Here is a 27,875-nt window from a genome sequence, read left to right as displayed (position 1 = left end):
CCTAAGTCTTCAAGAGTCAAGGAAATCTTTTCACCAAGGAAAACAGATTTTCCTTCTAAAAACTAAAGCGTGAAGACTTTAAATCTGACTTTTATTCTCAGGTTCAGAATGGCTGGTCTAACGATTCTAAACTAGTATTTTTTATTTTCTCCTTCAACTCAACCCACTGCCACTCCAGACAGTTCGATGTGACTGCCGCCTTGTGTGAAGACTACGTATGCGGGGATTCATTCCTCTAACATATGATGTTTCTTCTCTTAAAATCTGCAAGCAACTCATTCCTCCAAAAGCCTTAGAATACCAAACAAACATGTTTCTTTCTCCTGGGTTTTGGCTACACAAAGATATTTGTACTAAGACTTATGTGTATATACTTACACTTACATACATGTATATTTATAGACTTTCTTTAGTTTCTGCGGCTGATTCATTTTGTCCTTTCAGAGGGCTGTGTTTTTGTATTATGTCCACCAGAGTCAAGGAGAATGCTGCATGTGCTTTTGCATAGTGTTTGCATATCTCCCTTAACTGCGTTCGGTCAGGAGTGAGCATGCTGGATGTGATTCTGCACAGATAATTTTAGAAACTGTTCTCAATTAGTTTAAACTTCTAAATTATCTGAAAAACAAGCCAGGATCTAGTCCACTCATTCATTCATTTATCCGCCCAAAAATTACTCACTGAGCATAGCAGGGGTGCTGGGGACACAGCAGTATAAAAGAAGTTCCTGCCTTCATGGAGGCTACCTTTCAAAAAGGAGCAAACCGAGGCAGTACAGTCAACGAATGGCAGAGCCAGGATTATAATTAGACCTCTCGTTCTCCCATCCAGTGTGCTTTCTGCAATGTTCCGCTCTAATGATAAGGACTGAGCAGTAATTCATTTCTCTTCTAATCAGGCTTCTCATTAGAGTTAGGACATGCAATAAGACTATAAACTGCCTCAACTACACCAGTAATTACAAGTAAAACCAAACCTCTTCTGTAAAAGAAAATTATTTCAAAGATCTCATTCAGTTTTAATATTGTAATTTATTCTAATCAGCGTCCCTGATATTAAACAGGCTGGCCTGATAAACACTCTGGCTCCCCATTCTGGCTAGCCTCGGTACGGTTTTGAGAAAAAATGAAGAATTTCAAATGCCAACATCTGCGGATCCCATTCTTTTTTTTTTAATCACAAGCAATTACATTAGGCTGACAAATACAAAGTCTGTTTATAAGATATCAGAATTGAAGATTTAGGCATTTGTTTAAAAGCTGTGAGCATATTACAAATAATTTACCTTCTATTTTACTCTTTAGAATTTTAACATGGGATAAATCCCATTTGTAACTAAATTTTCCTGTGTTGAAAGGGAGGGTATGTTGGATCATTTCAAGGATATTAAGGTGGGGTGGTTTACAAAAATAGTACAAATGGGACCTCCATAAAATATGCACACACTGTAGAGTAAGCAATAAAACACTTACTATCAAGTTAATAAATACCAGTTAACTACCTACAATGAATGAAAAGACACTGTGGAGACCCAAAGAAAAACTGTAAATGGTCCACATTCTAGTTAGCTAGGGCATTAGTGTCTGACAGGATACTGCAAACCTCGTTCAGTGCTGTCCAACGTGGTAGGCACCAACAGTGTGTGGCTTCTCAGTACTTCAAATGTGTGTAGCATGATTAAAGAACTGAATGTAAATTTACATAATGTCAACCAATTTAAAGAGTCATAGGTGGCTATGGCACACCATAATGGAAGGCATAGGTATAGAAACAGAAGATCAAGGAACAGATCAGAAAATACACTACTGAAGGGCAGAGGCTCTATCTTATTTTTCCCCCTCTCTTTTGAAAAAATCTAACATCTACCAGTGCCTAGTACATAGCAGAGATTCAATAATGTTATTTTCACCCAAGGAGACACTACAAGGTTTAAAAAAAAAAAAAAAGGTTAACCATCAATGAGTGATAGGGACAGCTGATGCTACATGTTATCTCCGTGGGGAGCTGGGGCTGGTGATACAGAAGAGGGGTCACTTAGGCCATTCTCTCTTCCTCTTACTTGAAATTTTACCAGAGTAACTGAAATATTCTAAATTGGTACTCCCACAATTTTAAAAGAAGTGTTAAAGTAATAAGAATGCTTCATTCAATTAACTTACCCACATAAAGCCAGCGAAAAAAACGCTTTGAAGTTTTTCATACTACTATCTATAACTCTGAAAAGATAAAAATAAAAGAAATCAGAAAAAAAACACGCTTTGAAGTTTTTCATGCTATTTATAGCTCTGAAAAGATAAAAATAAAAGAAACCAGAAAAAAAATTATGTGCGGTTCATGTATCATCGTTCAACTGTTGTGGGATATAATAATCCTTACCATTCTATTTTATCCTATCTGGAGGATATTTAAACCTCTGATTTTACAAATCAAACACATACCTAAAAATAAAGCTTCAGAAGAGCAAATCCTGGTTCTTTTCAAAAACAAACCAAGTCAGATTCCAACTAGTTATAACAGCCTTGCCACAAACTGTGTAATAGTCTTTCCAGCATTCAGTAAAGTATGAAATCCTTTTCCAACTTTGCAAATAAAAGAAATAAGAAAAAACGTTTTCAGCATTATTCTCAGTTTAAAAAAATATTCACTGGTCAGTAAGAAGGAAAAACATCAACACCAACAGAAAATCATCATAAATTTGTACTATGCCGCTACCTCTGGTATCAGTGGACATGATTTTTGGAAGTCAATTTTTTAAGCTTTCAGTAACTGACCTCAAAAACTGAATTTTCTTGAGCTTTACAGAAATGCACAACCCAAATTTAAGTGTTCTAAGTGGAAGTCCTGTTCATTTTGATGAAAAAAATCTCTAAATATGGACAGGGGTATCACTTTTTAAAAATATCTATAAGCTCACATCTACAAGATAATTAAGCAACTAATAACACCTGTACTTTTCTTTCCTAAATCTCAAAGCCCCTTCCTTTTTTTTTTCAAAGGATGTTGCAATTTTTTTTTTTTTTTAATTCACGAGAGACAGACAGAGAGAGAGAGAGAGAGAGAGAGAGAGAGAGAGAGAGGCAGAGACACAAGCAGAGGGAGAAGCAGGCTCCATGCAGGGAGCCAGATATGGGACTCGATCCCGGGTCTCCAGGATCACACCCTGAGCTGAAGGCAGGTGCTAAACCGCTGAGCCACCCAGGGATTCCTTAAAGCCCCTTCCAAGCAAGAAGTTTCATACTATTGGGGAGGTAGGTCTTGTTAACCTGGCTCTTAGAGTAAAACACCTGACAAAAAAAGACTGACGTTTCTTGTGTTACCAAGCAATACGATCAAAATTCTTGGGGCAGCCTGGGTGGCTCAGCGGTTTAGCGTCGCCTTCAGCCCAGGGCCTGATCCTGGAGACCTGGGATCGAGTCCCATGTCGGGCTCCCTGCATGGAGCCTGCTTCTCCCTCTGCCTGTGTCTCTGCCTCTCTCTCTCTCTCTCTCTCATAAATAAATAAATAAAATCTTAAAAATAAAATTCTCTTGTGGCAAAAATGAAAAAAGAGAAGGAAAGTTCCTTTCTGTCTTTCCTAATCAATACTTGGACCTCCCCTCCCCTGCCTCAGGCCATCCCTACTCTGCTACAGGCTAACATCAAAATTCTCACTGCCTCAATTTCTCTGTCTACAACCTGAAATAATGCTATATTCAACTTACCTCAAAGGAGCAAGAATTTAAATAAACTACTTTTGTTCATGTTGGAAAGTGATCACAGAAAGCTTAATATTTTATGCTTACTCTCTGCAAACATGGTGAACCAAAAGATAATTCAACGTACAGGAAAAGCAATCATCTCTCCTCTCGTTTTGTCTTCTGAGCACAACCTCTACCATCTAAAACCCCATTAAAATGATAGTGGAGTGGCGGGAGGGGTGTGTTATAAACTCCCTAAAACAAAAAGGACAGTAGGAAAGAAATTTCAGAAATGTCAGGAAGGCTGCGCAACAGAGGCGGCCACATGCAGCACACGCAGAAGAGCCAGGAAGGAGCCACCTGCCCTGTGGAATCCCAGGGACACCCGGACTTGGAAATGTCAGGTTCCATAGCAGCCCCGGGATGACGTGGGGCTGGACCCAGCACAAAGTGAAATACAGAGCAGTCAGTATGTTCTCTCCCCCACAACACGAATGCCTAGGGGTCTACCTTCCAAACAAAAGCAAACGAACGGGGTACTTTCAGGAAACCGAACAAGCTGGGAAGAGCTGAGGTGGTCCGTGTGGGCACTGGTGGCCCACAGCCAAGCTCTGGTGCTCCAGGACTCAAGCCGGCTTTCTGCGGCCCTGTCTCAGAGATTCCAAGCCAACCAGCAATTGCCTCTTGAATAAAGATCAGTAAAGGAGGGAGCATCAGATATGAGAAGAAAGCCTGCAACAAGAGACCAGGGCAAACAGAAAAGTGACCCAGGAAGTGGAGATCATTCAGGCAACGGTAGACTTTTAAAAATATCTAATTAATGTCCTCTGAGATTTGCGAAAACGTCACCTACAAAGCAGAAGCACAGCTCTGAAAAATGATTAAAGAAATTGGAAGACATTCTGGGAAACTGAAAGATGAGGACTGCCATGACAAAGAATCTGACACGATTCAGGTCACATCACGCCCTCCACCTCAGCTCGACCACCTATTCCAGAGTTTACAGCCTAGACCCCGGCACTGGCAACTTGAACCCTCTAAATCTCAACGTCCAGCAGGCCACTCGCCAACAACCTCAGTCTTCCCAGCGACCGCTCTCCAGCACCCCAGCTCTCGTGTCACCAAGACTGCTGCCCACTGCCTCCGCCACCTCTCCTCCTGCCTCACTCACTCTGCGTCCTCCCTTCCCTCCTGAACCAGCTCCAATTCCAGGTTCATTTTAATCATGGCCTGGCTTGAATTCCCTCGTCCCACGTTTGCTTCACCTTGGTCACCAAGCCCAGCAAATCCAACCGCTCACGGGTCCTGGGCCCTGGCAGCCAGCTGACCCCAGCAGAGGAAGACACAGAGTCGTGTCTGACTTCTACACTTACGTAAGCACTAACCAGCATCCGCCCTTCGCTCTCCCACTGCACTACACAACCGGGTTGTGAGAATCAGAAGCACCGGACTTTCCATTAGCCACAAAAAAGGCTGGCACACAAAGGAGCAATACTTACAAAATTCTTTGAGCAAACGAATTTTTCCCTTCATCACCCTATACCCACTGGAAACCATCAATTATGTGTAAAGGAGAAAAGATCCAGAGTTTGTTTTGTAGCTATTTTCTGAGTAAGTTACTGGAGGATGTTTTCCAACAAAATGATTAAAGAAAGCAAGCAATAAAGGAGATCCTAAGTCTGGACCTAACTCGTGAAAGCACTGGAGTACCTATGTGACAGCTGCCAGGAGAGCTGGAGCAGCACATCCAGATGGGTGCCAAGGTGGGGGAGGGTAGGTCAGAGGAGGAGATGTCAGGGATTGAGGGGGAGTCCAGGGGGTGATAATGCCCTTGAGACAGGGGAAGAATCTGAGGATGTGACAAAGGCAGACAACGCAAAAAGAAAGAAAACAAAGTCTAGGAAAAACAAACACAGATAAGAATTTCTAAAACTGAGTAAATAAAAGAAATGCGGTATAGTTATTATACAACTTAGAAGTGGGGAAGTCACCTTCAGAAGAACTAAAAACAGACACAGTCAAAGGAATTAAAAGGATTCCCTCTGAGAGGGGATTGGAGTGAGGATGGGGGTAGGGAGAGTAAAACACCACTCTGATTGATGAAATTGCTGGGCTATTGGCTTGTTTTAATCATGTGAAGGCAATAATTTTGATAAAAATTTAAAAGACCCATTTTAAGAAAATCATGACAGTCTGCTAGGTTCTTGCTTATGAGAATAAAATATTTTCAAGCCAGTGATTCTAGGTATCCCAATACTTACTGAAGCAGCTCATTTGCCTTGAGTATGAAAGAACCCACAGCAGTAATAGCATCTAAAGAGAAGTAAATAAATATCATTTGTCAAGTAACTCAAGTGTGTTTAATGTATTCTATTGAAAAATTAAATTACTACCTTCAATTCCTGCAGCATCTAGTCCAAGAGGTTCGTATTTTTGCTTCCATGAAGCCATTCCTTTCAGTTCACTCAAGTGGTATAATAAAGACTCGGAGCCACTATCAAAACAGAACAGAAAAAAATTCTCATCATTACTATCCTCAAGGTGGCAGACAGCTACTACCTGACCTAAACATTTCCAAATTTTCAGAAATAAAAACTGAAAGCAACTTTAATTTTTTTCTATGGGAAATGATCATTTTTCGAAATTTTCTCTAAAAACTGTAACAGAATCATTTGGTCATCCTGACGACTCAGATGAATACATGAGAATGAAATTAAATTTTACAAGATCACATTGTGTTCTACAGTTAGCCCTGGCACTCTAAATAAAGATAGTCAGATGGTCATCTTATTCACCCGAGCTGTGTATGTAACATCCAACAAACATTAAGTTTTGACTTTAAACCAGGCACTAGATACTGGGGACAAAATGAAAGGATCCTCATGGCATGGACAGTCTCATGTCGGGAGGACACTCATAACTACAGTCAGATAGTATATCATTCCAACAATCATAAATGACTCGAAGGAAATGCTCACAATTGTGAGTGTAATGGAATAATACCTGACCAAATCTGGGGAACTAGGGAAGGCCTCTCAGAACAGGTGATATCCGAGCTAAGGGGTTCAAGTAAGAGCAGGGTGGGAGTGATCCACAAGGCAAGATGGATGCACAAAAGCCCTAGGTAGGATGAAAATAGGTCAAGTCCGATAAAGCCACGAGTGTGCGTGAAGCAGAGAGGCAGGTGTGTTAAAGGCCATGCAAGAGTCTTGGTCCTGTGAGCAGTAAGAGTAACCTGATGAGACCGGCTGTGGGGAATACATTTGAGGGGCACAAATGTATTTGTGGACTGGAAACCAGGCTGAAGGGCACTGCAGTGATCCGAGGCTGAGGTGATGTAGTGAGGGCTAGGGAATTCAGCATAAAGGGATTTATCAAAATTTAAGTCAAACATTGAGCAGCCACAAGCACACTGCTTGTGGTGAGGGAGCTGTGGATAGACATAGGAGGAGACCTGAAGATCGGAGAGAGTCTGGCTGTGACTGATGCTCAGTAACTTCAGGCCGATTTGGATTTGTTTCTTCTTGTGTAAAAGGAGGATAATCACAATCAACACCTTGCCAAAGTGCTAAATGCAAAAACACGTAACATGCCTTGTAAAGTGTACAATGATAAACATACTGAATTTTTGTGCTCAAAAAGGGGTATATGCCTTTTCAAAATACACCTCCTGCTTGTCTGAGAAAAGAAATCCCAGACAGAGAGCTCAGCCCAGTGAAAAGATGTTTGAAAATTATTTCATAAAGCAGAATTACCGTTATTGATTCTTTAAACCTTGGGCACCCCAAGATTCCCCCAAGTACCAATGCAACAATTTTAGCTAGAAAAAGCTCAAAAAGAGAATGCCAGCTGATGAAGAACACCAACAGCAAGTACATGTAGACATAATACCAAAAATTCGACATCACCTTCATACCTCTGTAAGTGGCTTATAACCAATTTCTGGATACTGGAATATGATGATTCTATCGACTGGCCAAGCTTCTTTAAGCCCTAAGTGAGAGGAAAAAATACATTTAGCATATAAGTAAGATATTGTGTGCTGATCTAAAAAAAAATCAAGAAAGTGCACATAGCCATTTAAACAGAAAGATATTTTAACTGTACCTTTACTGTTAACTGATTCATTAAGAGGGTCTGAAGTTCAGCACTACAATGAAAAAGAAAGTATTTTTAGTTTTCTCTATCCAAAATGCCAATGCATCACTTAAAACTTGCAAATTTCAAAATAAAAACAACATTTTTAAACCAAATAAACAGAAAGAAACAGTCTAACAAAAATTAAGACTTTGTTGTACTCACAAAGGAAGAGAGAGAAAACAGGAAACAATAAAGTCCAGAAACAGACTAAAGTATATTCAGGATGTACTGAATGCTAAAAGGGCATTTCAAATCCATAAGGAGAAAGTGTACTACTCAATAAATTATGCTGGGCAATTATCTAAACCTTCAGGAAAAAACAGGTTAGTCTTCCATAGCATACAACCAAATAAATCAAATCTGGAACATGTAAATGGAATAAAACATGAACTATAAAAAAAAACTCTAGAAGAAAATACAGAACAATCTCTGAATACTCTTAAGATAGGAAAGGTCTTTTTAAGAATAACACTAAGATTTAAGAATCTACACTAAGGCAGATACCATAAAGGAAAAGATTGATGGGGTCATAAAAAATTAGAATTTTTTTTACACATTTAGAAATACATACATATATTACAGACACAGAAAATGATTACATTTACAAAAATGCATAGAAAAGTCTAGAAAAATATCTATTTTTTATTTTTGTGCACTAGAATTTTTTTTAAATGAATACGAATTACTTTCTTTCTTTTTTTTTTTTTTACGAATTACTTTCAAAATAAAAAACTACTGTACAAAAAGAAGAAAAAGCAAGAGCACCTAATAGGAGTTTTACTACCTTGCTTTCCCCCACAACAGCAAGTGCATGAATTCATCTTGTACTGAAGTGGTTGTGCTCTTCTCCTAGATAAAATGGATAAAACCATGACACGTATTTTAAAAATCATAACCATATGTATAATTCAAAATTAAAACTAGAGGAGCATGACTCCCTTCCTTTCCCTTAACCTTCCTTCAAATCCTTATTCAAATTGATTCTGTGCATGTCAGTTAATGGAAAATAGCCAGTGGGCTCTTCCAACACCTGTTCTTCCTCTCCAAGCCCCACCAGCTCAGCCCCACAATCCTGCCCTGGCCTGGGCTGTCCCAACATGAGGGCCCTTCCTCCCTGGGGAAATGGTGTGAGCTTAGACTGAGCCATCTGAAAGAAATCTTGACCTTTGCCTTTTACAAACCCGACCAGTACCCCATCCCTCAGGCAGCTCATCAAGTCAATGAGGACACCATGTCTCCTCTTACTCCTTCCAGGGGGAAATGTCACAAATTTTACCTGCACAAACTTGGTGAGACGAGAATCCATCTGCATCAGTATTTCTTCCCACGCTTCACACATACACGTGAGTGACAAATTTATATACTATTAACAAGAAGGAAAAAATATTAAAATACTAAAAATAAAAACTATGTAAGTTAATGTGCTAAGTAATACATACTTCCTGCCAACTATCTCAAAGAAATCCAGAATTTATTTCCAATCATTTTTAACTCAGCCTGCGAAAGAGACCACAACTAATGCTTGATAACCACTTAACTATCAAACGTTCCAAAATTCAGCTTTTATCTGGTAAAACAGACATCCTCCAGCTTTATATATTTCATGTACATTGTCAAAATGCTGGTTTAGTCAGCTATTCCATTTTCAAACAGAATCCTTAAAAAGACACCGATCTCCAGAAATCTTTGACATCAAGTAAAGTCTGGGATTGTGACAGACTGAAAAAGAAAGGCCACAGTCCTTTGTAGCTCCTCTATCCAGACACAGAGTCCATCCTCTCCAGTCCCTCAATCTGGGCTGGCCTTGTGTCTTACACACAGCAGAAGTGACACGGAGTCCAAGGCCTCAAAAGGCTTTGCACATTCCCACCTGCAATCTTGACACCCCTGCTGCGGCCACCACTTCACGAACGAGCCTGGACTAGCCTGCTAGGAGATGGCAAGCATGGAGCCACCATGGCTAAGGGACACTCAAACCAGCCCGCTGGCCACTGATGCATGACCAGGCCCAGCTGAGATGGGCTGAACTTGGCCTGGATCAGCAGAACCTTCTAGTTGAGCCCAGCCCAAACTGTGGAGTAAGACACTGACCCGCAGAATCGTGGGCTAATTTGGATTGGGTTTATTATGCCTAAGAGTGAACGGATATGAGGCCTGTTTTTAAGAACACTTTATCTGCAATAAGACTTTTAAAATTCCAAAATGTAAGTTTACTTAGGGGAATATTTTAAAAAGATTCAAACTACTTTTTTCTTTTCTTCCAGAGAAACAGATGGGTGGGAAGAGATTTTCAATTAAATTCCTTTTTTTCTGGGGCGCCTGGGTTGCTCAGTGGTTAAGCATCTGCTTTTAGTTCAGGTCATGATTTCAGGGTCCTGGGATCGAGTCCCACATTGGGCTTCCCTCAGGGAGCCTGCTTTTCCCTCTGCGTAGGTCTCTTTCTCTCTCTGTGTGTGTCTCTCATGAATAAAATCTTAAAAAAAAAAAAATTCCCTTTTCTGATTAATGGACATTATAAGATTACCAGAAGAGACACGTTATACCAGATAGCTTCACAGACAAAATTTGCAAGTGTTTTATTTATAGACTGTTAGAAACTTAAGAGTAAATATTCACATAAAACAAGCTATAAATAATACCTGTAAAAGTGCTGAAATGTGAGTAAACTTTCTAGCCATCCGAGTTACTTCAGGTAAGAAAGAGTACAATAGATTGGTTTCAAGCTGTGAGATCAAAATAGAGTTATAATCAGACACAATTCTTTTAAGGATAAATCAGTCCCTCTGAGCTCAAAAAAAAAAAAGAAAACTGCTCCCTTTTGAGATTAATACTTTGGAGATTACAGAATAGAATCTTAGAAATTTTCTAATCTGTCATGTTTACCTGTGCACAGATTCCGCCCCCCCTCGGTTAGCAATCCTATCTCCCTAGCTAAATAAATCTAATAATCTACTTTGTAACACTATTATGAGAAATTTAAAAATGACTGCAAAAATATACATAAAAACTTTTTAAAGAACTATAGGCTACTGATAAACACAAGTTAATATCTATTACAATGCCATAGAATTATATCTCAGTAAAGTGGTTATTTAAAAAAAATATACATTACGAACTTCAAAGAAATAGTGAATCACTTTATTATAGCACCAAACGCAATCCTAGATATTGTGTTTTCACAGAACTTTAAGATGAAGAGCAACTATTATGGGGAATCAGGAAGTCAAGAGTACCTGATGCTCTGAATATAACAATGAATATTGAAAGCATCATACACAGTGCATCTTGCATCTTTTTGTTCTACTTGTTTGAGAATTCATGCAGCTTTAGGCTATGTGGTTATTTGGCATCAAAATTAGGGAAGGGGTGACTAGCTGACTCAGTCGGTGGAGTGTGTGACTCTTGATCTTAAGGTTGTGAGTTTGAGCCCTGTGTTGGGTGTAGAGATTACTTAAAAATAAAATCTTAAAAAAAAAAGAAAAAATCTAAGGAATATTTTCTTAAAGGCAAGGCTATAATCTAAATACTCTACAGGAGATCACATGGTCTCCACAATCTACAATACAAGCAACATACAGTACAAAAGATTTTCCCCAAAATTAAGTGATCATCTTACACAAGAGGCAATGTGTTGGTTAAGAGAAGTGACTCTGGAGCCATACTGCCCAGTATCACTTCCCAAATGAGTGATACCAAGCAAGTTGTGCAGTTTCTACTTATCTATAAAATGGGGATAATAATAGGACCTATTAGGTTGCTGTGAAGGTTCAAATGAATTATTACTGAATCATTCAGTACTTGGTACATATTAAATAATTAAGAAATCTTAGCTTTTATTATTATTTGGATCAGAGTCCTAAGAATATATCTGGTATAGGGATGCCTGGGTGGCTCGGTCAGTTAAGCATCCAACTTGGTTTCAGCTCAGGTCACAATCTCATGGGTGGTGAGATCCAGCCCTGTGATGGGCTCTGTTGTCAGCACAGAGTCTGCTTGTGACACTCTCCCTCTTCCTTTGCTCCTCCCCCTGCTCACACTCTCTCTCAAATAAATCTTAAACACACACACACACACACACACATTTGGTAGAAGGTAAACTGTACAGCAACCAATTAACATGGTCATTAATAAACTATTAAAATACTGTCTTTATAAAAATACACTGGGCCCTGGGAATAATAAAGTGTTCACTAGAGTAAGATTCTATATATGAGATTTAGAAGCTCCAAGTTAGTTCTTCTTTTTTTGCTTTAATGACCATTAGAACCCAAAGATAAGGATAATAAAAAACCTATAAAGCCTTAAAAATATGTATTTACTCTCTGCTACTACAAGATTTCCACACTCACCTGAAAGTATGAGACCTCTGAAGCACCACCAGCAGAAACTTCTGTGACCACTGATAATGATTTCAAATCACTGGATAAACATAATGCAAGACAAGTACCAACAATCTGTAAAAGAGTCAAATTCCCCAGTCTACTTAATATTATTGCTAGACTGCAGCTGCTTACTATACAGGAAACAAAAATTCACAGAATCCTACAAAGCAGAAACACTCATGCCTGACGCCTTCCATGTGTATGTAGGAGATGCAAGGTGTGTATCCACCCAGTCCACGTGGAGAAAGACAGACACAGACATAAACACACACACACACACAGACCCCTCCATCAAGGGTCCCAAATCAGATGCTGGAGAGCCTACAGTATATTTCGTCCCCCTCAGGAATGGCAAGACTAGGATGGAAAAGATGAGGAGAAGACCGAGACTTAGGAACAGTGACAGACCTGGTACTAAGTATAAGATCGCTTCTCATGATGTTCATCACATTCCCATCAAAACTGTAGCTCTCACCCTGACTACAGGCTAGAAAAACATTACATCATAATCATGTGTATTGTATCAATCTTTTTGTTAAGAAAAACTTGGCTCAGCGGTTGAGCATCTGCCTTCGGCCCTTCAGCCCAGGGCGTGATCCTGGGGTCCCAGGATCGAGTCCCACATCAGGCTCCCTGCATGGGGCCTGTTTCTCCCTCTGCCTGTGTCTTTGCCTCTCTCTCTGTGTCTTTCATGAATAAATAAAATCTTAACAACAACAACAAAAAAGAATAGAAAAACTTGACTAATTCCACTAATAGCACAGATACCGTATCACTGCTATTTTATCTTCATAAGAAAATTAGCCTCTTAACATTTATAAATGAATAATTCCAATAACTGAAACAAGAAAAAAAAAACCCCAGTGTTGTATTCTTTTTTCATAAATCAGGTAGTACATTCGAAGAGAAATGATATGGAATATTTTGAAGGAAAACTTACCCCCGTGACTCGAGCAATTTTGAACATTCCATATGCATAAAGCTCGATAAATCCAGAACTTCCTCCAAGGACAAGAATATTAAGCCTAATTAAAAGTAATGTAACAAGCTGAGGACAACAGAGAAGATTGAGTTCTTAAACCAAGATATAAACTGTTCTTGCTCTCAGATAATCTGCATGCTAAGGCTCCCCTGTGGGGAAATTGAAACACCACACAAATTCACCAGTTCTCAATATTCAATCATAGAGGGCTTATTCTTTTTCTCAAAGAGACATAAATTTGCTCTAGCTTAAAAAACATCAGTTTATAGTAAAACAAGGACACAGTATTTTAATGACTGTATTTTTTTTTAACAATGACTGTATTTATACACTCTCGATAACACGATCCTTTTCCCAGTTAATACAAAGTGCCATCAGTTGTATCATGGCTCTGATACTAAATGTTCTACAAGGGCTTAAAAAAAACTTGGAATATTTAAATTTAAATTTTAGAAACTCTAGTAACTTCTATCCTCTTTTACTTCTTATTAAAATAAACAAAGGTGCAGTATAGTACTATTGAACTTGACACAAAGACCATCCGATAAAAGCAAGTATGTATGTAACAGTGGCTAATGTCTGTATATTATTCTGAGGTGTTTGTAAGCAGAAAAATAAAAGGATGCACATAAAGGAACTGCCCTTGAAACTCCAAACTGCCCTTGAAACTCTGTCACAAGTATCAAACATCAACTTAAAGAAGTTAGACTTGTTATTTAAGATATTTGCAAGATTTACCTGACGTCTCCCAAAAGCTTAATAATTTCATCAGAATTTTCTTCACTAAAATATAAAAATAATTGTGTTACCTTTCAACTACATCTTTCAACTAATAAAAGATTATTTTACTTGAAAACAAAAAAGGTATACTTGCCTAAAAATTTTTGAGGTGTTGCTGTAACTGGAGAAAAACAGAGACTAGTGTAAAAAGCAATAGAAATATATTTTTTAAAACACATGAGAAAATTATCACAGTGTTCAAGGTAAAGGAAAGGGAAATCCACAAGACAGATTCTAATGAAATTAAACTCTGATACTTACTTTTTTGGCAGTGTGGGTAATTTAGGTAAGAGAAGATTTGATTCATCCTCAGCATTATAAAAAGATGTTAGAACACTGAGAAGAAAAGCAAAGAAGAGCCATTACAAAAATACCAAAGATTTTACTTGTTTTTCCATTAAAAAATACTTTTTTAAAAAATTGCCCATTTTTAGACATTATATATATTACCAAGTAAACAGATATCACACGTATTTTAAAATGGTAAAGCTGGGCAGCCCCGGTGGCGCAGCGGTTTAGCGCCGCCTGCAGCCCAGGGCGTGATCCTGGAGACCCTGGATCGAGTCCCAAGTCAGGCTCTCTGTATGATGCCTGCTTCTCCCTCTGCCTGTGTCTCTGCCTCTCTCTGTCTCTATGAATAAATAAATAAAATCTTTAAAAAAAAAAAATAAATAAAATGGTAAAGCTCTTCTAAGCATTGATACATTCACATGACTATTTGCAACCCTAGATTATCTGATAGTGCATTAATCACTGTTGTATCTATGAATTTCAAACACTGAGCTAGATCCTTATTATTCAATTTTTTATCAACCCCCTTAGTTAATTTGAAATTAACTTAAAACTTAATTAGAAAGGAAAAACTACTGTTAAGGAAATTATCACATTTCCACATTTATTTTCAGTATTAGCTAAAGCCACTCATCCTTTAGGCCATCTTGAGTGCAAACCTGGTATATGACTTGAATGTAGAGTAAGGGAAACTTATTTTCATGAAACCAGGAAGGTATCAGGACCACAGACACAGAAAGAACTCATTCAGCATCAAAACAGAGTACTCAGGGGCACCTGAGTTAAGTGGCTGCCTTTGGCTTAGGTCATGTTCTCAGGGTCCTGCGCCTAAGCCCTGCATCGGGCTCCCTGCTCAGCAGGGAGCCTGTTTCTCCCTCTCCCTGTGCCCCTCCCTCTGCGCTCTAGCTTTAGTAAATAAAATCTTTAAACAAACCAAAAACAGTAACAACAAAAACCCAGAGTACTCAACCTAACACTTTTTGTACTGAGGATGTTTACTAATAAGATGCCAAAAACCCCAAAAATCCAAAGGAAATAGATGGCAAAAAAAAGAACAAAGAATCTCAACTTGCTAATAAGTAACTTTAGTTTCTATTACTTGAAAGTACAAATCACTATCATATGATCTCACTCATACATGGAATTTAAGACAGATGAACACATGGGAAGGGGGAAAGAAAAAAAGGAGAGAGGGAAACAAGCCATCAAAGACTCCTATGGATAGAGAACAGAGGGCTGCTGGAGGGAGGTAGAGAGGTGGACAGGGAGTGGGCTAGATGGATGACGGGCATGAAGAAGGTCACTTGTGATGAACACTGGGTGTTATATTTAAGTGATGGATCAGTGAATTCTACTCCAGAAACCAATATTTCACTAACTCCCTAAAATTTAATAAATAAATAAGAAACTAAGTACAAATCAGGACATTAACCACTAAATATTTAAAAAGCAAAGAAACATCTTAGCCCTTCAGGCATCATTGCTCCAATAAAGAAAACAGATTTTTTTTTTTCAGAAGGAAAAAAAAAATCTAACAAAGCATTACAAAATTTCATCTCGATAATCTGAAAACCCGAAGTTAAATGCAGTGTGCCCATGCTCAACACTCAGATACTCCCCAGCGTCCGTTGTAAAACACGGAAACTGCATGACTATCCCACTGTGGCTACTGGGAGCTCTCTTTCCACTCCTCTACCTGCTTTCTGCAGTCACTTCCATCCAATGCATGCAGGAAACTGGGGCCTCCACAGAGAAGGAGTGCAGGCTTTCAGGTTTTTCTACATCACACAGAACGATTTTCTTGGTGTCAGCAAGAGCAAAGGCCAAAACTGAAACAAGAAGAAACAATCAGGACTAATTCATTTGAGAAAAGGAGATGGCTATTTCATTTCTTGCCCAGTTTTACTATTTTAAATGCATCATAATCATAGAAATTATTTAACCTAAAAATCCTTCCTTTAAATATTATTTTTAAAAATGGGAAGATATATTTACATGTAGTTATGTTGTTATCTAAGCTTATTTCCAAAGGTTCATAATCTCATGAGCGGCCTGCTACTTTCTCATGTACTGCACTTCACCTCTGACACATCAGAGCCTCTGGACTAGAGCCCTGCTTCCAAGCAGAAGATACAGAACAGGTCTCAACAGACAAACAGTAATATCCTATCACCAAGATATGCTGGTCTTGCAAACATGTCTACAAGGTAAGAAGCAATTCTATCTACTTGGTTCTTAGAAGGTTCAGTATTCCCTTTTGTTCCTAACCCTTAATGGGAAACGAGGCCATCAAATGCTGATCAGTCTTCTTCCTTTCACTGTGGCTGAATTATCTAGTAGTTTCTCCAGATACATACATTATTAATATCTTCCTAATACATCAAATTTAAGAATTTCTAAGTAGAGGGCTATGCATTTCACTGTGTATCAAGACACAATTTTGTGAGATGTGAGGCAACTCACATCTCCTCTTCTTCAAAACAATTTAAAGCAGTCTTGAATACTCATTACCTAAAAAACCTTATTTCACTGTCCAAAAACACAAGGCATTTTTTTTAAGATTTTATTTATTCATTCATGAGTGACAGAGAGAGAGAGAAAGAGAGAAGCAGAGACACAGGCAGAGGGAGAAGCAGGCTCCATGCAGGAAGCCTGATGTGGGACTCGATCCCAGGACTCCAGGATCATGCCCCAGGCTGAAGGCAGGCGCTAAACCACTGAGCCACCCAGGGATCCCCAGCATATTTTTTTAATGATAAAAAATTCATCTACTCATATACATTTCAATACTCAAGGACTTTCATGATTTTTTTTTTTTTTTTGAGATTCTGGTATTTTTGGATGAAGAGTGCAAGATCTCATGATGTTACTTAAAAAAAGCTCTCTAATTTTACACATATCTTTTTTTAATAAAAGATAAAACGAGAGCTGAACAAATTGAGTACAGACAGTCGAGGCTTTCAGGGCGTTTTTACAAATTCATTTATGTTTACTAGGAAAAAAATTAAGCAATGAGGAGTACATACCATTTTACAAAAACAATTCAGCTTTTTTTTGTGTAAAAGCACCAATGATAACAGATTAATTTTAAGCTGTATAATTTACAGCATTTTATTGTATTGACTGTGTGTGTACAAGAGCTCAAATAAAGACTCTCATTGTAAAAATAATAAGTGGGACAATAGAGTTCAGTCGTCAAAGCCATAAGAAGCTACAAAATAAAGGGCATGAGGAGAAACAGGAAGAATGGGGTCAGAACTGACAGTCCTTCAGGTGAAGCATGCATTTGTGCTGAGAGAGTATGAGCTACAAGTTTAGTGCTAACATACATTTCTGGGAGAAAAGACCACAGTGGTGTTGAACAGACTAGTAAACAGCAGATAGGACTTGAGCCATCAGTGCAGGACAAGACAGTGCAAAGAAGCAAAGCCTAAGTATTTTGTATATTCTATCAGATTTCATTCTAGCATTATCTTTGCCAAGAAGTCCAATTTCACTGTAGAGCGATCTCGGCCAAGAAATAACATAATAAATTAATCTCAACTCAATGAAAACACTTTAAACCTTCCAAAAATAAAGTTCCCAAACTGATATTTAGTATATAATAAGAATATAATGGGAACAATAAATTCTTTCTGGAAATAAGCTTTCTCTACAAAATACTTTTTGGGAATAAAAATAATAATAAAAATAATATAGTATTTTTTAGATAATCCTATCATTACGTTTGCCATCTGGCCTCCAAGCGAGACAGGTCACTTCCTTTCCTGTATTTTCATTTGGTGGAAAACTCCAAACTCGATGAAAACTTGCAAGTCTATGAAGTAAAACCTAAGACAAAACACATAGGGTGGCAAAAATTTAAAAATCCATTTCCAAAAATGAAATAAAACTAGATCCCCTCTATAAAAATCTTCAAAACTAATCTCAAGCATATTTAGCTATCAGAAGAAATTAGAAGACAACAGGGTCTGAATGAACTGAAGGTATATTCAAGGAGATGGGTGAAAACAAGACCTAATTTAACCCTGTACTCTACACACTTTCCTATGTCAACAAGAGACTTATCTTTTAAAAAGAAATACAGTTGTCCAAGAAGATGGTGACAAAAAGTAAGGAACGTAAGTAGCACTAGAAAGGTAGCTGTAATAGCCAAGTAACACCCAAGTAACACCAAACTTGGAATCAGACACCTTGGGATCGAATTTCAGCTGTTACTTACTGGCGGTAGATCTTGGGACAAGTGACTTAGCCATTCTAAATTTCCACTTCCACACAGAAAATCCCCACCGTGGAGGGTCGAGATGTGCCCCACAGTGCCTTGTGATTTAAAAATAAGGCTGTCCTTACTCCACGCTCTACACAACCAATGAAAATAAGGAAGACAAAGTCTCAGAAGTGCAGGTGGCCCTGAAGACCCTCCCACACCTTCTCAGGGCACCACTCTCACAGTGGCATCTCTCCCGGACTCAGCTCGCAGCCTCCTTCACTCCGGGCACACTGGGCCCCACAGGGAAGCCAGGACTCCCAAGGAATCCTTCATTCCCTAGACTCAGCGCTCTTGTCTGAGCCCATCTCTGCCACCCCTTACTTCTGAAACCCTTCTTCTGTATCTTCTGGATACAGTGCTGCCTCATGGTCAGGTAGCACCAAGATCCCCATATCTTCCTTCTCTTCTCCAAAAGGTGCTTGTCACCCAGAGACACTGCTTTCCAGCAGGATTCTCAGGTGAGAGCCGTTCCCTATCCCATGCTCCCCACTCTACTGGGCCAGGACATGAAGTAGGCTTCCTCCTTGATGTCCGATGACATCTCTGGATGACTTTTCTTCTCTAAAATCCTCCAACTCTGAATCATATGCAATCACACAAGACCACCCACTACCCCTCTTAATCATCTAAAGCCCCCTTGGCCATTTCCCTCCTGCCTGGAACATCGGGACTCGTATCATGCTTTCCAACACCATTCATCACCATTCTTGGTGATTTCAAGAGCTACGGTGTCCTGGCTTTCCAGTTCCCAACTACCTTTCTTCCCGTGATCATGTCTTCTACTCACCTGTCACTCCCAGGGTCATGCCCTTGCCCATGTCCTTACAAGTGCTTACAAGTGCTGCCATAAAGTTTCAAACCTCCCACTTTCCATCACTGCCCCTACCCTTCTAGCTCATCCCTACTAACACTCAACTTCAATTCTTCAACCTCACCAAGCCATATAACACACGATTGCACCTACTCGTTGTCCCTCACTCACAACCCCCCCACTTCCATACTTAATCGTGTTAGAATCCAAGGACCACCATTACCATCGCTCCTCTTACGTGTAACTTTAACTCCCTTGCATCTCTGTCGTTATGTCACACTTGCAAAACAACACCCTCGTGAGACCCAACCATGCCTACACCCACGGAGTCGAACAGAACAGCAGAGACACAACCATGCTCACTAGATTCTGTCAAACTACAAGACCACTAACCTCCTGTGGCTCTTAATACTGACCAGCAATGTTTTTTTTTTTTTTTTTTTTGGTTCTTCTGAAGATTTTATTTATTTATTCATCGGAGACACACAGAGAGAGAAGGGCAGAGACACAGGCAGAGGGAGAAGCAGGCTCCATGCAGGGGGCCCCATGCAGGATTCCATCCCAAGACCCTGGGGTCACTCATGACCTGAACTGAAGGGAGATGCTCAACCGCTGAGCCCCCCAGGCGTCCCCTGACCAGCAACCTTACTAAGTTTCCCTAGTCCACTTGCCTCATGAGCTTTTCATACCCCCCACTTCTCCAACTACCAGTATTTTGTCCGCCCTCACTCCTAGACGGTGCTCCTCCTTCTTCACTGAGAAAAAGGGAGACAAAGGCCCGCTATGACATCTACACATCTAGTCCCACGGATCCCCTCCTCTCCCGTCTGTCCTACTGCTGCGGCTGTACTATCTGCACCCCTGTCCGGAGCAGGAAGAGTTCCAGGGCACGGTGGCAGAGGACAGCGACCAGAAGGTAACACGGAGGGCCTTGAGGAAGGAGGCAGCAACGCCTGATGAGAAGCTAGCAGCGGCCGGCATGCGCCCGAGGCTCTGCAGGCTGCTAAGTATTCCTGACCCCTGGGGTCCCAGCTAGTCTGCACTCAACTCCTACCTGGCCGGGCAAGTATCGGGGAAACCTGCCAGGGAAGGAGGAGACATGCAGGGCTGAAGGTTTCCTTACAAAATGGCTGCCAGGTGGCCAGGACCCTCAGGACAAAGGTAGATGCAGCGGTTACCCGTGATGAAGCCGCAGGTGACTGGGAACTAGAAACGCCAGGTGACAACACTCAGGTGCGCCCCGTGGGCCCAGGCCAGCATCATCCCCTTGCTTTAAAGGTGTTTTTAGTAGGAGTCGGCCCCGCGATCCGCAGGAGGAAGCTTGGACAAGGGGCGCCCGGGGGGCTCAGCGGCTGCGCCTCTGCCTTCGGCCCAGGGCGTGACCCCGGGTCGCGGGATCGAGTCCCGCCTCGGGCTCCCTGCACGGGGCCTGCTTCTCCCTCTGCCTGCGTCTCTACCTCTCGCTCCGTGTCCCTCATGAATACATAAAATCTTCAAAAAATATATAAATAAGAATGAAAACTTGGCCAAGAGAGTCTAGAGCTCCGAACGCGCCGTGAGATGCGCCGTCTGAGGCCCGAGCATGCCCAGTGGACGAGCCACACGTCACGGGCTTCCCAAAAGCCCATTTAACAAATAAGGGAGTAAACGAGGCTCAGCCTCGGGATGCCGGGCCGCCGCGCGAGCGACCCCGCTGTGTGAGGACCGCCGTTCTCGCCTCGAAATACGCGAAATGGGCCCATCCTGGGGGCCTCCCGCGGCCGCTCCCGACGCGCTCCCCAAGGGAAGGAGGGGGCGGGGCGGCCGCGGCCCAGCGAGTGCGCACGCGGGGAAACTGAGGCTGGGCCGGCGGCACGCGCTCGCTGCGGCGGGCTCGGGCGGGCTCGGGCTCGGGCTCACTCACCTCGCCGGCCGTGTTGGCCAAAGCGATGAGATCGCGCTTGGGCGACCAGACCAGGAAAATGATCTCCTGCGGCAGCTGCTTCTCTCCCACCACCCGGAAGGACGGGAAGCAGGTCGGGAAACGCAACATGGGGCCGGCCCTGCGGGGACTCCCCGGTCGGACGCCGCCGAGGGGGGGGGGGGGGCTCCCGCCCCGGCGGTACCGGGGGTCCCTCTCCGCGGCCCGCGCCGCCCGGACGACCTCCCCCCGCCTCCCCGCTCCTCCACCCGCCGCGCGCCCGAGCCCCCGCGCCGCCGCCGCCCCGCCGCCCGCCGCCCGCCGCCCCGCCGCGCGCTGCCGGCACTTCCGGGCCCGGACTTCCTCGCGAGAGGACCCGGCGGCGCGCGGGGCGGGGGCGCGCGCGGAGGGCGAGCGCGCGCACGGGGCGGGGGCGGGAGCGCGCGGGGGGCGGGGACACGGGGGGAGCGGGAGGCGGGGGCGAGGACACGCGGACGGGGGCGCGCACGGGGCGGAGGCGGGAGCGCGCGGGGGGCGGGGACACGCGGAGGGGAGCGGGAGCGCGCGCGGGGGGGGCGGAGACACGGGGCCGGGAGTCGGGGGCGCGCACGGGGCGGAGGCGGGAGCGCGCGGAGTCGGGAGCAGAGGGGAGGGGGGCACGGAGCGCGGGGGGCGGGGGCACGCGGAGGGGAGCGGAGGCGGGGGCGCGCGGCGGGGGCAGGGCGGGCGGGCAAGTAGCTTGATTGTCCCAGTAAGGCCCGGCGGTTGACAGGTGGTAGCAGCCCGCGGTGCGAGGGCTGCGGGCTCACCCAGGCCTCCTCCCGCGGAGGACCTCCCGGACAAGGACCTCCGGAGGCCCGAGGCCCGGGGCGGGGGCCGCGGCCTGCCAGGCTTACGGTTGGGCTTGGCCGAGGCGGAGATGCGGGTTGACGCGGGCCACGTGTCAAGGGCAGAGGGGAGGCGGGCAGGGCGGCGGGGGGGTGGGGGGGGGCGAGGCCGGGGAGCGAGGCCGCTGTCGGGGCGGAGTGCAGCCCGTGACGACCCACAGGACCCTGCGAGGTCAGGTGTGGAGGGGAGAGGGCAGGGCCCGCGCACGTGGCGATCGCTGTGTCCGGGAAGGGAAGCTGGAACTGTGTGGGCTGTGACTCCTCTAGGCCATGTGAGAGGCTGTCGTCTTGAGGGGTCGAAGTCATAAAATCGGTGAAACATACAAAGTAAAAAATTGACCGGATTGGCTGGGAAGAGATGAACGTAGATCGGTGTTAGAATCTCTCATCCTACTAGGGTTGCATTTATTAAATGACAAAAAAAAAAAAAAAAAAAAACCAACTCAAAGTGGCCGAAGTAATGACTAGGATGTATTGGTTCATGTACAAGTCCAGAAGCAGAGCCAACCTCAGGGCAGGCTAGATCCAGGAACTCAGGAGACATCGAGGACCACGCTCAGGGTGTACATCATCATGAAGCTGGCTCCGCCCGGGGTCGGGGTCGGAGGAAAGCTGCCAACAGCAGCTGGATCTACACGCTTCTGCATTCAGAGAGGGAACAAAGGCCTCTTCACCAATCACAAGCCCAAAGTCCTGAGCTTTGCCGTGATGAGACCAAGCCCTATCATGAGCCTAACCTGCAATCAGTCACAGGTACGGGGTATGGAACAGTAAGCGCAGCGGTTTGGTGCCTGCCTTTGGCCCAGGGCGCGATCCTGGAGACCCGGGATCGAATCCCACGTCGGGCTCCCGGTGCATGGAGCCTGCTTCTCTCTCTGCCTCTCTCTCTCTCTCTCTCTCTCTGTGTGTGTGTGTGTGTGTGTGTGTGTGTGTGTGTGTGTGTGACTATCGTAAATAAATATTTAAAAAAAAAAAAAAAGTCCTCCCCAAGAGCTGGAGAGGATGTCGGGTCATCTCTCTCCCAAACCCCATGACAGGCACACGTTGAAGGGTGGGAAAGATCCTGCCGACACAGCCAGTCAACACTGTTCAACCGGACACTCAATCACAACTAGCCAAAGGGTAGTTTTAAGTATAAAGGTATTTGGGAGATACCTTTATCTCCCAAGGTCCATCCTGCCAGAGTGAGTCTAAATCCGGGCTGTTTTGTCTGTCTCTGCGAAAGAAATTCAGAGACCAACTCATGTGATTCCAATCTGAAGAATAGTTCTAATAAGAGCTACAGAACCAGTATTCACAGGTATCGAAAGCTCTAAGGAAACAAAGGAAAGTCATCAGTGTGGTTAGCACTTTTACAAGTTGTTTACAAGAGTGAAAAAATGCAAACAAATTAGATGTCCAACCATAAGAGGATGATTTAAAAAAAAAATACAGGGGATCCCTGGGTGGCACAGCGGTTTGGCGCCTGCCTTTGGCCCAGGGCGCAATCCTGGAGACCCGGGATCGAATCCCACATCGGGCTCCCTGCATGGAGCCTGCTTCTCCCTCTGCCTGTGTCTCTGCCTCTCTCTCTCTCTCTGTGACTATCATAAATAAATAAAAATTTAAAAAAAATACATTATACCCATACTGAAGAATACTACCATTGTAAATATAAACTGATGTTCAGATGTTTATGAAAAAGAGGATTACAAAATGGTAGGTAGTCCCCATTCCATTTTTTGTGGGGGATATTTTATTTTTTTTAATTTTTTTTTGAATTTATTTACAATAGTCATACAGAGAGAGAGAGAGGCAGAGAGAGAAGCAGGCTCCATGCACCGGGAGCCCGACGTGGGATTCAATCCCGGGTCTCCAGGATCGCGCCCTGGGCCAAAGGCAGGCGCCAAACCGCTGCCCCACCCAGGGATCCCCATGTGGGGGATATTTTAGAGTGTGTTTATATAGCTATTTATGCAAAAATTTATTTTTGAAGAACATACACAGAAGTTGTGGCAGTGGTTATCTCTGGGAGGTAGGACTGGAGAGGCTTTTCGTTTTGATTTACCTGGCTCGTGCATTAATTGTAAAGTCGACAGGTGAGCCCTTTGTCTTTCTGTCCTCATTAAGCACATAAAATATTGTCTGATTTCTCTGATTTCTCCTACTCCTCGCCCCTACATTCACAGGTGAAGAAACTGGCCCATCTACTCAGGCCTAGTCTCTTAGAGACCAGCAGATATTAGGCCTCTAATCTGCAGTGGTATTAAGTAACCAAATAGTGTGAGAACCTTGTGCCTGTCCAGCTAACAGGATAATACTCACCTCTCAGAGCTCCGAGATCTGCTTGCTCACTTGGGTGTTTTTCCCCCCTCAGTCTTGCTGAGTTAACATTTATACTAACTCGCCTGAAATCAAACTGTCAGAGATCTCATCTTCACTTGATTGCAATGACCTTCTTAGCTGACCCTTGACTAATTTAACCCCTGTCCTCATGCTCCAATTAAAATCGCATCAAATAGGTGAAATTGGATTTTCCTTTGCATTTTGTGCAAGCACTCCTTACCTCGGCAGCTCTAAGCATCTTAGCTTCTTACTCAGGTCGCCCAGTTAGGGTTTTGAGACCTCACACAGTATATTACATGGCATCTCCACTCACTCAGTCCTGATTTATGAGCAGCTACCACTTGGTGGGTGAGCCAGGGTGTTAGTCAGCCACCCACTTCCTGGGGTCGTGGGGAGAATTAGTGAAGTCACAGGTGCAGCAGTTGTCTCTGACATTAGTGTGCAAAGCACAGCTCCAGGAGCTAGTGAACACACACCACGGTGTCCACAGGCCACTGCTACCAACGAGCTTATCTGGACAGGGGAAGTAAGTACAAAAAAGTCGATCTAATACAGGGCATAGTTTAAGTACCTTAAAAGAAGTAGGGGGAAAAAAAAAGAAAGTAGGAATGGGGATGAAAGACATACAAACACGCACGTTTTTATTTCACTGGCAAGAAACATACTATTCCAGGAGAGACACCAATGGGGACATCTTGAGGCAGGCAGCATCACACCAGGACCCTTTGTGGGCTGTGATTTTATTTAAAAATTAGACTTCTCCTAGATGTCCTAGTATTTTGTAGATGACTTTGAGGGGGTCAGACATCAACCTACGGGTTTTTCTTAAAATTACCTCGAAAGCTGAATTATTCGAAGTTTAAAGGTTCTCAGTCTTGCTCACCTAGTACATCCCAATCATTAACACACACCTAAACCCTCAGTAGCAAGACCGTCTTCCTACTGACTCTAAGTACCCTCCAATATTGTTTCAGCCTGTTGTCCTTTTTTCAGTCCTTCTAGGAAAGAGGAAAGACCGAGGGGAGCCTGGGTGGTTCAGTCAGTTGAACGTCCAGCTCTTGATCTCAGCAATCCGGTCTTGATCTCGGGGTCGTTAAGTTCAACCCCGGGAGTGGAGCTCACTTTACAAAAATAATAACGATTAAAATAAATAAATGAAACAAAGAGGAAAGACTAAGACCTCTCCGTGTCTTAGGCACACCTGTTAAGAACTGAACGGTACCCTCTGAATCCAGATGTTGAAGCCCAGCCTCCAGTACTTCAGAATGGGACTATATTTGGAGATGGGACTTTAAAAAGGAAATTAAGGTAAAATGAGGCCATGTGAGTGGACCTTAACCCAATCTGATTAGTATCCTTAAAGAGGAAACCTGGATGCAGAGAGATAGCGGGGAATCATACACACAAAGGAAACACCACGGGAGGCTAAGGAGAGGCAGAAGATCCAAATTTGCCAATACCTCAATCTTGGGCTTCCGGCCTCCAGAACTGTGAGAAGATAAATTATTGTGATGTAAGCCGCCAGTCTCTGATAGTTTGTTATGGTAGCCCTACCACACGAATACACCTACCATATGAAGACTTCTAGATTCCATGCTTTCATCAAAATTTTTTGAGCGACTACATAATGCATGAAAGATATAAGATGGTATAAAATGGGTATGGGCATTAAGAAACTGAAATCTTTTGGGGAAACAAAATCTGTAAGCCTAATCACAGAACAATACACGAAAAGTGCCTGAAATGTGGTTGCAGAACACCTCCAGAGAGGAAGGTATGGGATGGTAGCAGGGACACAGCCTGGACTTCCCAGAAGACAGTGGGATTCCGGCCAGGGCCTGAAGGCTCCATAAGACTTTAATAGGTGGCCAGATGGAAGGAAATACTCCTGGAAACATAAAGAAGAGGAAGAGGTGAAAACAGTGGGCATATTGGAGAAATAAATCAGAAGTGAATTAGTCTATCAAACTAAATATAAGAAAAAACTTGAAATATGATCACTCAGGGCCTACAAAGTGACTCTGGATTTCCTTGAATTTTGTAATATAAGCAAGAAGTTTAATGAAATTTAGCTGTAATAATTTAAGAAAAACATCCTCTTAAAAAGCTTAGAAAATTTTAGGTGTCTAATTTAGGGACTTTCCTCAATTGCTGTTTTGAGTAGGTAGGTATCTTAATATTCAGAAACGCATATTTCTAATTAGAACAAATAAACTCATCTCCCATCACACTTTACATCCCAGAGACATTTTAACATCCTATTCTTTACTACTTGAGAAAAGAAAGAAGCAGTTAGTTCTTAAAATTAGTATTAATTGAACACAAAAGCAAAATCACCAAAATTTTTAAAAGATTTATTTATTGGGGGGTAGCAGAGAGAGAAAGAGAGAGAGAGAGAGAGAGAGAGAGAGAGAGAGAGAGAGTCTCAAGCAGATTCCCTGCTGAGAGCAGAGCCTGACACGGTGGGTGGAGGAGGAGGAGCTCAATCTCACATCCTTGACATCATGACCTGAGCTGAAATCGAATCAGGGAGGGGAACACTCACAATGGTTCTGCAAAAGGTTCCTTCCTATCTCACCCAGTCACCTCTAAATCTACCGTTCTGATCACCATAGCAGCCCACGTGCAAAAGGGGGTAAGGGAAGTGCTTTTCTTTTTTTTTAAAAGGCTTTATTTATTTATTCATGAGAGACACAGAGAGAGAGGCAGACACGGCCGGGCCGGGGAGGGATAAGCAGGCTCCCTGCAGGGAGCCCGATATGAGGAGATTCGATCCAGGGATTCCAGGATCACACCCTGGGTCAAAGCCAGCTGCTCAACTGCTGAGCACCGCCCCCCCCCCCCCAGGCGTCCCAAGGGAAGTGTTTTCTGATTCTTGTTTGGTCCAGGGGGCTTAGCTCATCTTTTGATATCGCTGGATATACAGCCCCATCCACTGATCAGGGCCATGCTTAATGCCTTCCACACCAGGCATCAAACAGTCCTAACTTAAAGACCAGATGGAATTTCATTGCCAGATGGGGTGCAGTTCTTGCACCTTCACTCACAGGACTGTAGCTAAGCCCAAGCAAGCATGCTTCCAAACCTGCTCTAAAGCAGCTGTTTGGGAGTAAGAGAAAAGTCATTATGCAAATGAAAGCAACCAAAAGTATGCAACCCTAAGGAGATCACGTCCGATACCCAGCAGAGAAAGGGGAGACGGCCTGTGTGTTCTCAGAGTTCAAACCCAGCCCCTTCACTACAGTGATACTGGACAACCATATGATTACCATTAGGGCCCCGTACCCATCCATCTGCCCTTGTTAACATTTCTCACTCATGGAAATGAGAGCCAGGCACATGTGCCTCACTTAACATAACCATAAAAACAAGCCTGTAATAAGATAATTACATAATAACAAAGAAATGGGCTGTGAGTGAATGACCTGGC

General features: G+C 43.0%; 1 protein-coding gene across 1 annotated transcript in view; it reads right to left on the bottom strand.

The window, feature by feature from the left end:
• ANAPC4 (anaphase promoting complex subunit 4) overlaps positions 1 to 21,487 on the bottom strand; it is a 33,853-nt gene extending 12,366 nt beyond the window's left edge. The window contains 17 exon segments of the mRNA XM_055326800.1: positions 2,160 to 2,181; positions 2,183 to 2,216; positions 5,939 to 5,990; positions 6,071 to 6,171; positions 7,594 to 7,670; positions 7,785 to 7,827; positions 8,602 to 8,666; positions 9,094 to 9,180; positions 10,457 to 10,540; positions 12,167 to 12,271; positions 13,140 to 13,224; positions 13,920 to 13,964; positions 14,056 to 14,082; positions 14,223 to 14,297; positions 15,949 to 16,081; positions 17,978 to 18,083; positions 21,237 to 21,487. Of these exon segments, the coding sequence (XP_055182775.1) occupies positions 2,160 to 2,181; positions 2,183 to 2,216; positions 5,939 to 5,990; positions 6,071 to 6,171; positions 7,594 to 7,670; positions 7,785 to 7,827; positions 8,602 to 8,666; positions 9,094 to 9,180; positions 10,457 to 10,540; positions 12,167 to 12,271; positions 13,140 to 13,224; positions 13,920 to 13,964; positions 14,056 to 14,082; positions 14,223 to 14,297; positions 15,949 to 16,081; positions 17,978 to 18,083; positions 21,237 to 21,365 (1,270 nt within the window). The 5' untranslated portion in view covers positions 21,366 to 21,487.
• Positions 21,488 to 27,875: the final 6,388 nt, after the last annotated feature.

This window comes from Nyctereutes procyonoides, unplaced genomic scaffold (assembly GCF_905146905.1).
Source record: "Nyctereutes procyonoides isolate TBG_1078 unplaced genomic scaffold, NYPRO_anot_genome, whole genome shotgun sequence".
Classification (NCBI taxonomy): Eukaryota; Metazoa; Chordata; class Mammalia; order Carnivora; family Canidae; genus Nyctereutes; species Nyctereutes procyonoides.
Note: the sequence above shows the minus strand (reverse complement) of the source record. Positions and strands in the feature narration are given on the sequence as shown.